The 16,305-nt window shown below is 38.9% G+C and overlaps 3 protein-coding genes across 5 annotated transcripts in view; 2 read left to right on the forward strand and 1 right to left on the reverse strand.

Annotated features, from left to right (window-relative positions):
- Positions 1 to 5,928, forward strand: part of LOC127415640 (DNA (cytosine-5)-methyltransferase 3A-like) — a 69,128-nt gene extending 63,200 nt beyond the window's left edge. The window contains exons 23-24 of one of the 2 annotated variants that reach the window (XR_007892968.1): positions 4,525 to 5,122; positions 5,833 to 5,928. Coding sequence is in view for 1 of the 2 variants with exons in the window: in XM_051654416.1 (XP_051510376.1) it covers positions 4,525 to 4,528 (4 nt within the window). In the remaining variant the exon portion in view is untranslated. Of the gene's footprint in view, positions 1 to 4,524; positions 5,294 to 5,832 lie in introns of those variants that run through there. The other variant, XM_051654416.1, reaches the window with a different exon arrangement.
- LOC127415696 (uncharacterized) lies at positions 1,690 to 2,577 on the forward strand. Its single transcript, XM_051654517.1, has 2 exons — positions 1,690 to 1,829; positions 2,057 to 2,577. Exons 1-2 carry the CDS (start codon positions 1,712 to 1,714, stop codon positions 2,575 to 2,577), a joined length of 639 nt encoding a protein of 212 aa, XP_051510477.1. The 5' UTR covers positions 1,690 to 1,711.
- Positions 2,121 to 16,157, reverse strand: LOC127415654 (dihydroxyacetone phosphate acyltransferase-like). Of its 2 annotated transcripts, none has more exons than XM_051654453.1 (16): positions 16,104 to 16,157; positions 13,186 to 13,377; positions 12,933 to 13,109; positions 12,647 to 12,776; positions 12,323 to 12,450; positions 12,118 to 12,193; positions 11,017 to 11,168; positions 10,771 to 10,901; positions 10,208 to 10,431; positions 6,934 to 7,182; positions 6,756 to 6,835; positions 6,535 to 6,675; positions 5,905 to 6,004; positions 5,305 to 5,398; positions 3,420 to 3,481; positions 2,121 to 3,162 (listed from the first exon to the last, which is right to left on the reverse strand). In XM_051654453.1, the coding sequence occupies exons 1-16, from the start codon at positions 16,113 to 16,115 to the stop codon at positions 3,119 to 3,121; spliced, it is 1,992 nt and encodes a 663-aa protein (XP_051510413.1). In that variant the 5' UTR covers positions 16,116 to 16,157; the 3' UTR covers positions 2,121 to 3,118. The 2 variants fall into 2 exon arrangements, with proteins under 2 accessions (XP_051510413.1, XP_051510415.1); XM_051654455.1 differs by lacking the exon at positions 16,104 to 16,157 and adding an exon at positions 15,928 to 16,039 and having other exon boundaries at positions 2,124 to 3,162.
- Positions 16,158 to 16,305: the final 148 nt, after the last annotated feature.

The raw sequence follows: 16,305 nt of genomic DNA on the forward strand, positions 1-16,305 counted from the left end.
ATTTCAAGATAATATCTCAATATCTCATCACCGATCCTCCACCCGGTCATCTAATGGTTAGACAGAGACCTGGAGAGGCCTCTCACACCCACTGTGAAATTTGGTGGAGGGTCGGTGATGATCTGGGGGTCTTCAGCAAGCTGGAAACGGGCAGATTCGTCTTTGTGAAGGACGCATGATTCAAGCCACGTACAAGATTATTCTGGAAGAAAACTTGCTTCCTTCTGCTCTGACAATGTTCCCCAACTCTGAGGATTGGTTTTTCCAGCAGGACAATACTCCATGCCACACATCCGGGTCAATCAAGGTGTAGATGGAGGACCACCGGATCAAGACACTGTCATGGTCAGCCCAATCTCCAGACCTGAACCCCATTGAAAACCACTGGAATGTAATCAAGAGGAAGATGGATGGCCACAAGCCATCAAAGCCGAGCTGCTTGAATTTTTGTGCCAGGAGTGTCATAAAGTCACCCAACAGCAATGTGAAAGACTGGTAGAGAGCATGCCAAGACGCATGAATGCTGTGACTGAAAATCAGGGGTTTTCCACCAAATATTGATTTCTGAACTATAGAACATTAGTTCTATTAGTTAAAACATTAGTATTGTGTTGTTTAAAAATGAATATGAACTTGTTTTCTTTGCATTATTCGAGGTCTGAAAACACTGCATCTTTCTTTTGTTATTTTGACCAGTTGTCATTTTCTGCAAATAAATGCTCTAAATGACAATATTTTTATTTGGTATTTGGGAGAAATGTTGTCAGTACTTTATAGAATAAAACAAAAAATGTCATTTTACTCAAACACATACCTATAAATAGTAAATCCAGAGAAACTGACCATTTTGCAGTGGTCTCAGAGGTGTACATACACAGTAAACAACAGAGAACAATTGTGACAACGTATGGCAATCGCTGAGGTCTAACCAGAAGTGACACTATAAGATTGGTTATATTAGTCAAAATTGCACCTTTAACTCTAGATAAGGGGTAGAATATGCAACACACTCACGGCGAAATCGTCAGGATTCGTACGACTTTTCTATATTTGGCTAATACGTATGATATCGTGCGACTGCACTCGTTTGAATTCCTACGACTTTCTCTACAGCCAATGACGTCGCTGGACATCATTTTCATCTAATATGCGACAATTACTTGCTTCTGTCACACACAACAGCTTCCTATCATGTTTACACACTCTACTGATTGGTTAAGTTTAAATAAGGGGTTTGGGTTAGTGCATAACATTAATAAAGTATGTCCTTAACGCCTCGAGCGCGGAAGTCGCGCTTATAAAATAATGAGATATTTTCTCGATATTTTGAGATATCTCAAAATTATGACGTGTGCTGGATTTTTCTTTATTTGACGTGGCGGAAACGGACTTCCGTATTTTTTCCATTCCCGAAAAAAACGGGAGGAAACGTTAAATCTTCAAAAAAAAAAAAAAAAAAAAAACAGTACAATATAAAGTGTGCTTTATGCTATTTCTGATAGTTTGAACGACAAAAGATCTTGACATTTTTTTTTTATAAATAGATCTATTCTTATAAATAAAAATGGGTGCACATCCCATAATCCCCCAACAAAACAGAAGCCTTTGTGACATTTCTGCCTTGTTAACTCAGATCAAAACAGCCTTAAAGAAATCACGCTTAATGGATTGTATTTCCGTATACAGATAAACACTAGGGACGAGGCGTGTAATGAAGTTTCGTTTCTCACGAACAACCGGTCACTCCACATTCACTACCAGTCCGAGCAACATATTCGTCATAAAGATGTGGATTCTCTTGGCTATTTGGATTATCTATTTCGTGGATGGTAAATATCATGGTGTTTAAACTAAAATGTTATATATATATATATATATATATATATATATATATATATATATATATATATATATATAATTTTTTCGAAGTAGGCGTAATTATCTACATTAAATCTGGTTTAAAATATTGATATAAGGATAGAACAATATATGTATATTAGCCTAAACACTTTTCATTATTTGAAAAACAATGCGTTTTTTTTTTTTTTATTCACAGGAAAAACTATTAACGAGTGTCGTTTGGTTCTTCATGCGGTGACTACAGTAGTGTGTCAGCTGTACCTGGCGCTGTTACCTGTGCGTTATGCCACTGTACACTTCGCCAACGCTGTGTGGCATTTTTTAATCGCAGTTCATAACACTGATGAAAAGTGTTGCATTGGAGAACATAATTGCTCAGAGGGTTTTAGGAACAGCGCTATATATTATTTGGAGGGACTGTGTTTATGTTGTGAATCAGTTTTACACCTGTTGGCAGTCGTGTCGACTCTGTGTGTCGGTGTCAGACACTTCCTGCAGGGGGTGCTGTTTCTCATTTTGTCGACGATGAGGTGGGCGCAACAGATGCTGCTGTCCTTTAAAGAAGATGTGGATGAATGGGACAAAGAACAGAAGAGAAAAAGAGAAGCATCACAGAAACTGAGAGAACAAGTGGAGGAATACCTGTCAGAGTATTGTCAGGAGCCGATCACTTCGCTGAAGCCGCAGATGAGGAAAAATCACGCAAAAAAGAAATGAGATTTCCTGTAGCCTCTCAAAACAAAATAGGCTAATTGACACTTAAAGGTGCTGTATCCAGAATTGAATTAGACCACGCCCTCTCTATCAAACCCCGCCCTCCAAAGGGGCCGTTCAAGGAATATACATACTGTAATCAATGTTTTATTATAATGATTTCATACAAAAATATATATTTTAAACTACACAGATTAAAAAAATATTTCATTAATGCAGTTACTTTATCAACATTAAAAACAAATGCATGTTAAACTAATACTTAAAACATAGACATTATCATCTACTTCTATGTTATTTTTGCTGTAATTTTAAGTAATATGTGAGTATCTACTGTCTGTATGATTTTCAAATGGAATATGAATTTCTATCCATTGTACTTGTAATAAAAGTCTATTCAATTATGTTCTACATCTAGAGCAGCTCCTGTAGGTTTATTCTGTGTGTTACACTAGGAAACACACAAACAACCTCTGTGATTAACACAACAGATGAGTTCAGCTGGTGTAAAATGGAGAGATGAGTCGCTGTCATCTGATTCTTTTCATAGTCTGGCATCTGAACTGATCCGAGGAGTCATTTCACCATCTGCCATGGACACCAAACATAGTGAAAAATTCAATTTAGAAATTCCATTTAAGTTGCTATGGAAATATTTAAAAATGTAGAGGTTCCAGACCTAAAAGCTATAGTCACTACAGTACCAATATCATGAGGAATTATTCCATTCTACAGCCATAAGATAGTATTACTGACAACAGGGTCCACACTTTAATTTGTCAGAGATTTGAATCATTTGTGCAGTGTCTTTGATTGATCCAGTACAAAAATATCAATGTATTTACTTAGTAGGTCCCATATTCTCTTCACTGCAGCTTTATTCACTGTGAACTCATTCTGCTCATCACTGAAATAAAGAGATAAAGAGAAAGAAAGAGGACATTATAGCTGCTGTTTTTAATTTCTGGCATTAAAGGGTTAGTTCACCCAAAAATGAAATTCATAATTTACCCAACCTCATGCCATCTAAGATATGTATGACTTTCTTTCTTCAGCAGAACACAAATGAAGAATTTTAGAAGAATTTTTCAGCTCTGTAGGTCCATACAATGCAAGTGAATGGTGGCCAGAACTTTGAATCCCCAAAAAGCACATAAAGGCAGCATAAACATAATCCATCAGCGGTTTAGTCCATATCTTCTGAAGTGATCCAGTTGGTTTTGAGTGAGAACAGACCAAAATATAACTTCTTTATCACAATAAATCTTGACAGCAGTCTCCTTGGCGATCATGATTTTAATTTTGATTACACTTCCTGCAACGCCATCTAGCGCTCTGCGCATGCGTCAAGCACTAGGAAGTGTAATCGAGCTTGAAATCATGATCATAACTAGAGATTGCGATGGCAAGATGTACAGTGAAAAGGGAGTTATATTCTGGTCTGTTATAACTGAGTTTTATAAATTAATTTTATGCTGACTTTATCTCCTTTTCAGAGCTTCAAGGTTCTGGCCACAATTCACTTGGAATGTATAGACCTACAGAGCTGAGATATTCTTCTAAAAATCTTTGTTTGTGTTCAGCAGAAGAAAGGTCATACACATCTCGGATAGCATTAGGTAAAAGTAAATTTTAAAAAGTAAGTAAAATTTGATAGAATTTTCTTTTTTGGGTGAACTATCACTTTAAAACACAAGCTGTGGCAAGGAGGAGGGCAGGGCCGGGCTGTGATGATGCAAGCCCAGCCCCTAATCAGGCTAATCAAGCCGACGAGAGGGATAAAGGCCGCTGGAGGCGGCAGTCCGGGAGAGAGAGAGCTACAGGCAGCTGCCCTGTATGTGTTTATGTTTGTGTGTTTTTGTTTAAGTTTATTAAAACATTACTTTGAAACTTACTCATCCGGTTCTCGCCTCCTCCTTTCCATTTTACCGTGTTACATTGGTGCCGAAGCTAGGGAAGGAAGAGGGATGCGCCGTAGTAGAGTCCTCGCCACTACCATCCACTCCAAAGGAGTAGCCGCGGCCATCCGCCGGGGGACAGCGGGAGAACCGTTGCCAGGAGCTGAGGAGACCCCTACCATCCACTAAAACGCAGCAGAGCGTTCCGTCCACCAGGGGCCGGAGGACTGCCTCCAATCCACCCGGAGAGGAGGGGTTGTCATCCACTAGAGGGTGGAGGGGTGACCGAGGACCAAGCTACGTTGTATCAGAGAACCGGCGAGTAATTTTTTTTTCTCTCTCTCTCTCTCTCTCCTCTCTCTTTCCCGCTGTCGCTCTGTGTTGGCCTTTCCCTCTCTTTTTTTGGGTTGTTTTTCCCTCCCCTTGTCTCCCTATTAGGTCCGAGAAGGCGGGGAAGACCTTCCGGAAAGGAGGGGGGGGGATGTACGTCATGCCGGGGGCTCCCTGGCCTGAAGGAAAGGAGGGAGGAGGGCAGGGCCGGCCGTGATGACGCACGCCCGGCCCCTAATCAGGCTAATCAAGATGATGAGAGGGATAAAGGCTGCTGGAGGCGGCAGTTCGGGAGAGAGAGAGCTACAGGCAGCTGCCCTGTATGTGTTTATGTTTGTGTGTTTTTGTTTAAGTTTATTAAAACATTACTTTGAAACTTACTCGTCCGGTTCTCGCCGCCTCCTTTCCATTTTACCCTGTTCCACAAGCATGTTAGCATTAAGGGTAATAAAACCAAAATAGGTTTTGGTTATATGTTTATTTCTAAAACATTGCTGCTTACACTTTGGTTTTGGTCACAGCAGCCATCCTGAGCAAAGCAGAGAGAACATTCTTCTGTACATCAGATGATAAACACTCATATGAATGAACTTCACCTGTAAATAAAAAAAGAGAAAGATTTCAGACAAAAGCTTAACGATTAGTTTACCAAAAAATGAAAATTCTATCAAAACAGTAGAGTTGCGTTATACGGCCCATGCACAATATTCCAAGTCATCTGAAGCCATACTGTATAATTGGTTTGTGCAAAGAAAAGACCAAATGTCTTATTTGCTTAAAATCCTCCCCCTTCGCTAGAGTTCTTAAATCTCATTAAATTCATATAGACTACTTTTATGGTGCTTTTGTTGTCATTTATGAAGCTCAAAAGCCTCCAGATGTTTTTTCCAGAGAAAAACAAAAGTCAAAAATATTTAGAAAGACATGAGGGTGATTTTTAAAAAAACAATTTGGTGAACATTAAGGTAAGTGTATTTTGAACACTCTGTTCACCTTTGGACATGCAATAACCTGTTATTTACTCATTAAGGTCATGTCACAGATACCCAAAGCAAACATCAGCTCCTCTGGAATCAGAGGTTATCTGAACATGATCCCTCACCTGAAATAAGGAGCTTCATGATGAAACTGCGGACACTGGGTAAGAAGTTCTTTTCTCTGAATATCAGCGAGCTCTCCTCACACAGGAACCTAAACACCACCTAAACACACAGATTAATACTGAGATTATACAGACATATTGTACTTTCTGCACACTTGCATAAGGAAATTTTAAACTATAGGAACAGTTATACTGAAAAACTTTGAGCCACCAACAAACAAGTTTAATATTTGCTTTTTTGTTACACACGTACTGTTCTTCTACTGTGTGTCTCTCTCTGCGTTTTATATATCCATGGACTGTGTTGGGGTGATTACTACTTAAATGTAATCTGGTACTGATTACAAATTACACAACTAAAATTGTAATCAGAAATCTTTTATATTCCACTTTTATGTAATATAATCCAATTACTTTTGGATTACTTATTGCATGTTCTGATTATTTTTTTTAACCCTTTCAGATCTTGCATCCATTCCAATGGACATCACTTTTGGTGTGGAAAGTCAATTCCATATGGTAATTCCAAATAAAAGTAATTGAAATCTGATTATGCATATTTAAAAAAAGTAATGCAAATATACATCAGTTTGTGATGGATATATAAGAATCAGAAATGACCCCAATCACCTGATAACTCTCTATTAAAGGCTGCAGAATTGCTCTGAGGAAGGCAACGGTTTCCTGGCTGTCATCTCTCACGTAAACCTCTTTATTGGAGCAGCCAATTATGCCAGACTGCTGTAGCAAAGAACACCCCTCCTCAAAATCCTGAGAGAGAGAGAGACAGATGTTTAGACATATGTCTTGTGTTCAGATGTCAAAGGCTATGCTTAAACAGTGTGGCTCACCTGAACCACTTGACCAGGAATGAAGACAAACTCATTGGAAAAGAGTTCCAACAGGAAGTTAAAACGACGAAAGAGGTCATCTGGAAAAGGAATGACACAAGTGACCCTGTTCTCTAAGAAGCGGTATTCATGTTTATATTTTTAACCAAAGGGAATTAACAGAAGACCAGGGACTGACCAGTCCTATTATTTGCAGCTGTTGTCATAGTGATGGCCACCATAGCAGGCCGATTAAATACGTGCAGAGCTTGATTCCTGTAGGAGGCACACATGAGCACAGCAGCAGCACGCCTAAACACGGCCTCCTCTTGACTGACAGGTCCTGGACCCGCCTCCTCCACCAAATTGACACGCCCCCTTTCACAGCACACTACTGAGTGATGCAGCATTATGCTCGATGACATCACCTCAGAATCTGAAATGTGCTCTTCAAAACAGATGGAAAAAAAATCCCATATTATGTGTTTACATTGTTTAAAACGGCTTCAACTTGATCTAATTTTAAATCTCAGCTAAAACCCATTTCTTCTCCCTGGCTTTTTCACAAACTGAGAGATGAGATTTGTTTTTGCTGTATTTAGTATTTTGATCTATTCATATCTATTCTGTTTAATTTCTCAGTTTTAATTTTTTATCATGTCTTGTATGCATTTTATTTATTGTACAGCACATTGGTCAATGGTCTGTTGTTTTTAAATGTGCTATATAAATAAATTGACATGACTTTGCATTCTTTGATTGACAATACAATATAAGGTACTTTGAGGTAATGTGATTATAAAACTAGATTTTTACATTTTCTAAAGTAAATGTGAGTGGTGCTTGCCTGTGCAAAAGTCGCCTCCATGATGCAACACAAAGACATGTTGTGGGTAGTTGCTAGGGTGTTCTGAGTGGTTGCTAGGGCTTTGCTTATGCGGTTTCTAGGATATTCTGTGTGGTTGCTAGGGTGTTGCTATGCGGTTTCTAGGATGTTCTGAATGGTTACTAGGGTGTTGCTATGTGGTTTCTAGGATGTTCTGGGTGGTTACTAGGGTGTTGCTATGTGGTTTCTAGGATGTTCTGGGTGGTTGCTTGGGTGTTCTGGGAGGTTGCTAAGGTGTTACTATGCAATTTATAGGATGTTCTAAATGGATGCTAGGGTGTTCTGAGTGGTTGCTAGGGCATTGCTATGTGGTTTCAATGGTGTTCTGAGTGGTTGCTAGGGCTTTGCCTATGTGGTTTCTTGGATATTCTGTGTGGTTGCTAGGGTGTTGCTATGCGGTTTCTAGGATGTTCTGAGTGGTTGCTAGGGCATTGCTATGTGGTTTCAAGGGTGTTCTGAGTGGTTGCTAGGGTGTTCTTGGTGGTTGCTAGGCCGTTGATATGCGGTTTCTATGATGTTCTGAGTGGTTCCTAAGGCATTACTATGCAATTTATAGGATATTCTAAATGGATGCTAGGGTTTTATGGGTGGTTGCTAGGGCGTTGCTATGCGGTTTCTATGATATTCTGTGTGGTTGCTAGGGTGTTCCTGGTGGTTGCTAGGGCATTGCTGTGTGGTTTCTATTATGTTCTGAGGGGTTGCTAAGGCGTTACTATGCAATTTATAGGATGTTCTAAATGGATTCTAGGGTGTTCTGTGTGGTTGCTAGGGTGTTGCTATGTGGTTTCTAGGATGTTCTGGGTGGTTGCTTGGGAGTTGCTGTGCGGTGTCTAGGATGTTCTGAGTGGTTGCTAGGGTGTTCCTGGTTGTTACTAGAGCATTGCCGTGCAGTTTCTATGATGTTCTGAGTGGTTCCTAAGGCATTACTATGCAATATATAGAATGTTCTAATGGAAGCTAGGGTTTTATGGGTGGTTGATATGGCATTGCTATGCAGTTTCTAGGATGCTCTAAGTGGTTGCTAGATAATTGCTATGTGGTTTCAAGGATGTTCTGAGTGGTTGCTAGGGTATTTCTATGTGGTTTCTAGTATGTTGAGAGTGGTTGCAAGGGTGTTCTGGGTGGTTGCTAGGGAGTTGCTGTGTGATTTCTAGGATGTTCTGAGTGGTTGCTAGGGCATTGCTATGTGGTTTCAAGGTTGTTCTGAGTGGTTGCTAGGGTGTTCCTGGTGGTTGATAGGGCATTGATGTGGGGTTTATATGATGTTCTGGGAGGTTGCTATGGCATTACTATCCAATTTCTAGGATGTTCTAAATTAATGCTTGGGTTTTATGGGTGGTTTCTAGGATGTTTTAAGTGGTTGCTAGTGCATTGCTATGTGGTTTCAAGGATGTTCTAAGTGGTTGCTAGGGCGTTGCTATGTGGTTTCTAGTATGTTTCGTGTAGTTTTTAGGGGGTTCTAGATGGTTGTTCAGTGCTCAGTTTATCATCTACCAGGCAAAAACCATCTGTCTGACTGTTTCAAGATCGTCGTGTTGGCATGAGTCCTAGAATTAAAGAACCTTCACGAGTACTTCACAATACCAGTGCATCATACTGAGAAAGCTAAACTAATTAGAAAGACACAATAAACCCCTAAAGGAGGTGCACATGTGTATTATTAAATTATAAGAATATACAGCTCACACTATAATGTATGGCTAGCTTTGGGCAATGTAATTCAGCTCACACATTTTAAAAGAATGTTCCAGGCTCAATACAAATCAATCTCTTCTGACATCATCTGTGACATACAACATCTTGTTTAAAGTAATGCAAATACATTAGAAGTCAATGGGGCAAGGCATTCCCGACTGTTTAAAATGAGAACTGTGCAGCACATATATAATTTAACACATATAAAAGCACTTATATTTTTTTTTCTGCACAAAAATGTGTTTTATTTTAACTGTAATGTTGTTTAAATAGTGGTCAGACTAGTTTTGTCAGACTAAGTTTGCTGGCTTTACATGGTCATGACACTGAAGGTTGGTAAGCAATTTTATAACTTGTATTAAACCCGGAACCTTCCTTTATAGGAGGTAATGGTGTTTTTAATGTGTGATCCAGTATGTTTTATGCACTTTCAATTCCGATAAATGTGTAAATGCTTTACAAAACCGAGCTTCAATTCCATTATCTAGATCTGTTAGTCCAACTTCGCAAAAATCAGATCAGTAAGACTAAAACAATAATTTGTCTTTTTTTAAATTACAGGTAAACGCTTAAGCCTGACTGAAATATGATTTTAGCGAAGTCGGACTAACAGATCTAGATAACAGAATTGTAGCTCGGCTGAGTCCAGCATGTATACACGTTAACTGGACTGCAAGTGGCCTCAACGCTCAACATGTTTAACACCTCCTTAGATGACATCCTTCTAATATTTATGCGTTGTGTCGTGTACTGTATACTTGGACAGACAAATGAAGACTGTAGCCCAACTATGCAAAAACCCACTGTAGCTTGATTTTGAATGTGCATGTAGACGTACTGACTGTGTAATGAAATTTTATTGGTTGAATATGATCTCTGTACATGCTCTTACTGGGCCAGTTGAGGTGAGCTCCAAACCGCAGGGCGAGTCTTTTCAGCCAGAGCGTTCTGTGGGTTAGCTGGTTGAAATCAATGCCCTGGAGATTCTGCAGGACAATAAAGGCCATCAGGTTCCACGGGCTCTGTACTACATTTTTCTCCTGCAAACGGACCATCATGTGGGCAAGACCTGACACAAACTCCTGTGTCTCCTTATTGGGCTTCATGGGCAAGTCTCTGTAAATGAGACAGAAACAAAAAGAGGGAACTTTAATGACAGCATATTATTGGAAGTATTAACTAAATGTAATTTAGTTTCTTCATGTATGACATGAAGAAATACTGACTAAATTTGCAAGACATTTTCGTCAAAAGACAAACTATGACTAAAACAAAAATCTGTGTAAAAATGTGTAACACTGACTGTAGTTTACTTTAGTAGCATGTAACTTGTTTGCAAGTTAAAGTTACAATGTAGTTTCCCCAACATTGATTATTGGGCTGAGTAGTTCAGTGATTGGTGATTTCACTGATCCCAGGGCAAATTTCAGAAGTAGTTAAGTCTGTGTATATTACCTGGGCACAAGATTGTACTGTTTGTGGTTCATCTTTCCCTTCACCAAGTCTCTTACGGACATAGGGCTGCCAAAGTACACATGCATGCAGCCGTAATCTTCCTTCAGCACCGTCCTGGCCTTCAGCAAACCCTGCACATTCACAGCAAGCAAGAATAAGTCACTCTGTTTTGCATAAATGTTACCAAGTGTATTTCATTCATATTTTGTAACACAGACTTCTATGATGAAAGAGTTTGGACAGTACCCCAGTGGTCTCCTTGGGTTTGGGCACACCCAGCAGCTCGTGAGCAAGGAGGGAATTCTCCAGCACGCGATCATAACTGATGCTGATGGGGACTAGACTGATATCAAACACTTCTCCTTTAAAAAAGGGTTCCAACACCATGTTCATCATTCCTGTGAGGACCCAATCAGAACTACATTTGCATTTATTCATTTAGCAGATGCTTTTATCCAAAGAGGATGCTTTTTAGCTCAAAGAACTGAGCTGAGAGAACAGCAAAGGACCCAGAACAGGCCCTTGTGGAAACCCGCATTTATAATTCACCTTTATTAAAAAAAATTCTTTGGAACAACATGCATTGGTTATTTGTGCACAATAAGACAAGGAATGCGTACTAAGAAAAGCAAACAGGGTCAATTTTGACTTTATATTGACTTAAAGGGATAGTTCACCCAAAAATGAAAATTCTCTCATCATTTATTCACCCTCATGCCATCCCAGATGTGTATGACTTTCTTTTTTCTGCAGAACACAAACTAAGATTTTTAGAAGAATATCTCAACTCTGTAGTTCCATACAATGCAAGTGAATGGGTGCCAAAATTTTTAAGCTCCAAAATGCACATAAACACAGCATAAAAGTAATTCATAAGACTCCAGTGGTTATATCCATGTCTTCAGAAGCAATATAATAGGTGTGGGTGAGAAACAGATCAATATTTAAGTCTGTTTTTACCATAGATTCTCCTCCCAGCCCAGTAGGTGGTGATACCCACCAAGAATGCAAATCACCACAAACAGAAGAAGAAGAAAGTGGAGAAAGATAGTAAAAAAGGACTAACATTTTGATCCGTTTCTCACCCAAACCAATCATATCGCTCCAGAAGACATGGATTTAACTTTTTTTTTTGCTGTTTTTATGTGCATTTTGGCGCTTCAACATTTTGCCGCCCATGCACTTGCATTGTATGGACCTACAGAGCTGAAATATTCTTTTAAAAATCTTAATTTGTGTTCTGCAGAAGAAAGAAAGTCATACACATCTGGGATGGCATGAAGGTGAGTAAATGATGAGAGAATTTTCACTTTTGGGTGAACTATCCCTTTAAGTGTACTAGCTTACCTAGCTTTGGTGTGAGAGATTTCAGCGTTCGACTCCGTAATCCTTCAACATAAAACTCTACAGGCGCAAAACCTGTCTGCAGAAAAACAGCAACTGTTTTTGACAGTCTCAAGAGTTCAATTTCTGTGGCTAAATACATTTTCACTAGTGCAATGGAAAATACTGTTATTTGCAAAAAGTCATTCAAAAATTATCCAAATCTCACCCGGACAATTGTTCTGACATATTCAGATAGCACCGCCCAGTACAGTTTGTCTGAGCCAATGGCACGACGAATAAAGAATGCACCCGACCGCCGAAAAATCTCACCAATCAGCTTCATCCCCATCAGAGCTATGGGAGAAATAAAGATGGACAGATTTATAAAGAAGTGGAGTAAAAATGTGGTACCGTAGCTTGAATACAAGTATGATTTTATGGCCATCTTTAAATTAAAAATGTACATGTACATGCAAAATATGTGAGTGAAAAATGAGGGACTGTGAAGTTTTGCTACATACAAACATAAAAAAAATCTGCAGATACTTGCGAATTCCAGCTGCAATGACGGGAATAGAGAGGTCATAGGTGAACATGATATATGACACAACAAGGAAGTCCACATAGCTCCTGTGATTGGGCATCAGGATAACGGGATACTCCTGAATGGCCTGCTGCAGCTGAGGACAGAAATTCGAATCACTTTTTATACGTAAAGCAGATTTCTGTGTTTTCGGTACAACCTTTCACAGAAACATCAGCCTTTTTTTCCATTATTATGGTGGATTTAAGCATTAACAATTCAATCTTAACTTATTAGGAGAATTTTTACTAACCCGTGTAAGTCCATCCTGGTTGACACGTATAGAGCGAAACAAACTCTTAAACACTTTGCTCATTATGAATCCCAGCAGACGAATGAAGCCCAGCTGAAGGTTCTGACCCATCTCCTCCAGAATCGATGATGCCTCTTCGAGAATTACCTCATGTGGTTCATCACTCTCAAGCGCGATCTGCGTAAGAGTGACAGACAATGAAAAATACTGGTATGAATGTCTCCATCAATCTCTCTTTTTCTCTCTCTCTCACCTCCTGTATGATGTAGCTCAAGTACTGGGATTCCAGCACCATCCTGTTGAGAGCGCTAGCTGAAGTGGGTGTGGCCCCACGATACGGCTGGGGGTTAAAAGTCCGAAGGGCGTGCTTTATGTCACTATCCCGCCTCCTCTCCTCCAGAATGTCAAAGAAGCCATCAGGTTCTGCCTCCAATGCATCAGCACTCTAACACACAAATAACATATTCCTGCTAAATCTGATATTTTCATTCATGTAGAAATTGTTTGTATACAAACAGTATCAACCCTGTCATTTATTTTGCCACCATTGACGGTAAAGTTAATATCAAGGAGTAAAAGAGCTGTTAAGATTGTAGTCCAAAAAGCCCAAAAAGAGAATTAGCATTTTTGAGCCTTGAGATTTTACTATGGGTTTTTATAATGGCAGTTTTGGATTTATGATTAAAATAAGGTCTATGGTAAACATTACTTTAAGATACTTGGACTTTTGTTCTACAACATAAATTATCTAGCAATTTGTTCGCTTTTTTTTTTTTTTTAAACGGCAGCTTCAAAATTCATGTTTGAGGTATGACTGTGTCTGTGTGAAATTTATGTTGTAGAACAAACAAAAACGAATATCTTAAAGTAATGTTTACCACATAATGACCTTATTTTACTCATAAATTGAAAACCCCCATTCTAAAAATCCATAGGAAATTCCTGAGGGTACCCATGGTGAATTAGCCTTTCGGGTTTGCCTGCAAATTGACGTCATGGCTGAACAGTCTATATCAAAAGCAAAGATAACAACCAATTATTGCGATTCATTTCGGGTTTGTAAGAGTGAATTTTGTGAAAACGTCACATTTCACCCCAAAATCAAAGAAAATAATAAGAAATGTATCCTTTTCACATACTGTGATGCCGCGTTTCCGCTTTATTTAGCAGCGTAAATCTAGCAAACTTTTTTATATTTGCAATTTTTAATTATTTAGAGTAAACTTGAAATATGGAAATGAAATATGGTAATCATTCAGCACCATGGAAAATATGAAAGGTATTACTATCTCATTCATAACAGTAGCATGGTCCTGCCACAGTACGTTTTTGTAATAGGTGGCTATATATATATATATATATATATACACACACAAAAACTGGTGGCCAAAAGTTTGGAATAATGTACAGGTTTTGCTGTTTCGGAAGGAAATTGGTACTTTAATTCACAAAGTGGCATTCAGCTGATCACAAAGTATAGTCAGGACATTACTGATGTAAACAACAACACCATCACTATTTGAAAAAAGTCATTTTTGATCAAATCTAGACAGGCCCCATTTCCAGCAGCCATCACTCCAACACCTTATCCTTGAGTAATCATGATAAATTGATCATTTGGTACTAGAAAATCACTTGCCATTATATCAAACACAGCTGAAAGCTATTTGGTTCATTAAATGAAGCTTAACATTGTCTTGGTGTTTGTTTTTGAGTTGCCACAGTATGCAATAGACTGGCATGTCTTAAGGTCAATATTAGGTCAAAAATGGCACAAAAGAAACAGCTTTCTCTAGAAACTCGTCAGTCAATCATTGTTTTGAGGAATGAAGACTACACAATGCTTGAAATTGCCAAAAAACAGAAGATTTCATACAAAGGTGTACACTACAGTCTTCAAAGACACAGGACAACTGACTCTAACAAGGACAGAAAGAGATGTGGAAGACCAGATGTACAACTAAACAAGAGGATAAGTACATCAGAGTCTCTAGTTTGAGAAATAGACGCCTCACATGTCCTCAGCTGACAGCTTCATTGAATTCTACCCGCTCAACACCAGTTTCATGTAGAACAGTAAAGAGAAGACTCAGGGGTGCAGGCCTTATGGGAAGAATTGCAAAGAAAAAGCCACTTTTGAAACAGAAAAACAAAAAGAAAAGGTTAGAGTGGGCAAAGAAACAGACATTGGACAACAGATAATTGGAAAAGAGTGTTATGGATCTTAACCCCATTGAGCTTTTGTGGGATCAGCTAGACTGTAAGGTGCGTGAGAAGTGCCCGACAAGACAGTCACATCTATGACAAGTGCTACAGGAAGTGTGGGGTGAAATGTCACCTGAGTATCTGGACAAACTGACAGCTAGAATAACAAGGATCTGCAAAGCTGTCATTGCTGCACGTGGAGGATTTTTTGATGAGAACTCTTTGAAGTAGTTTAAGAAGTTCTGATTTTTATTTTATTTTTTTTAATTGTAATAGTAATTTTTCACGTTATTAATGTCCTGACTATACATTGTGATCCATTGAATGACACTTTGGTGAATAAAAGTACCAATTTCTTTCCATAAGAGCAAAATCTGTACATTATTCCAAACTTTTGGCCGCCAGTGTGTGTGTGTGTATATATAATAATTACTATTTTTATTATTATTAATATTATTGAATGTGAAATTGTATCTGTGCTGCTTTTCAAAACAAACAAAAGTTGATGTAACACCTGTGTCATTTTGTGTTGTTTATATCATTAATTCGTTTTACATGTTTTCCAACAATGAAAGGGAAACAAAAACACTTTTTACTTGTTTTCACTTGTTGGTCTACATACACACGCGTCTTTTTCCGTTGCGTTAAAATAATGCGATTTTACGCGTCGCGAGACCCATGCGTTCTCTTCTTAAACGCAAGAGCGCGGATGTGTTCAACTTGACACGACGTCTATTATTAAAACATTTTCAATATTTTACAATAATGAAAGTAAAGAAAAAAAAAACACCTGTGTGTTTCACAGTGTTCACACTGCAAGCGAGCTATTCGACTCGGCAAAAGCAGATGCTCCGTTATCATCAACCAGGCTGTCGTTTATGGATACGATACAATGTCCGCAAGGAACAAAACCAAGAAACATGACAAATAAAACAAACTACAGAACAGACAGAGTTTTGTTCATACCGCTCGCTCCATGTCTGATGCAGAAGCAGATGTTTTCACTCTCCTCTGACCTGACGTCCCATCAAACTGAACCTTGAACCGACAGACACTCGGACCCGACGCTCACGAGCCAATGAGTGCGCGCACCGCGAGAACGCCTCCATCACGCCACCTGTTACCCCCAATAATCTCCAACTTTAAGCTATCTTTATAAAAGATTATC

Source organism: Myxocyprinus asiaticus, chromosome 25, assembly GCF_019703515.2.
Source record: "Myxocyprinus asiaticus isolate MX2 ecotype Aquarium Trade chromosome 25, UBuf_Myxa_2, whole genome shotgun sequence".
In the NCBI taxonomy this organism is placed as follows: Eukaryota; Metazoa; Chordata; class Actinopteri; order Cypriniformes; family Catostomidae; genus Myxocyprinus; species Myxocyprinus asiaticus.

Coding starts and splice junctions, on each gene's coding strand:
- LOC127415696 (XM_051654517.1), top strand. CDS start 1,712: ATGAAGTTTCGTTTCTCACGAACAACCGGTCACTCCACATTCACTACC. Junction 1,830..2,056: donor GATTATCTATTTCGTGGATG/GTAAATATCATG, acceptor TTTTATTCACAG/GAAAAACTATTAACGAGTGT.
- LOC127415654 (XM_051654453.1), bottom strand. Junction 12,777..12,932: donor ACCAGGATGGACTTACACGG/GTTAGTAAAAAT, acceptor TTCTGTCCTCAG/CTGCAGCAGGCCATTCAGGA. Junction 7,183..10,207: donor AGCTCACCTCAACTGGCCCA/GTAAGAGCATGT, acceptor TCTGTTTTGAAG/AGCACATTTCAGATTCTGAG.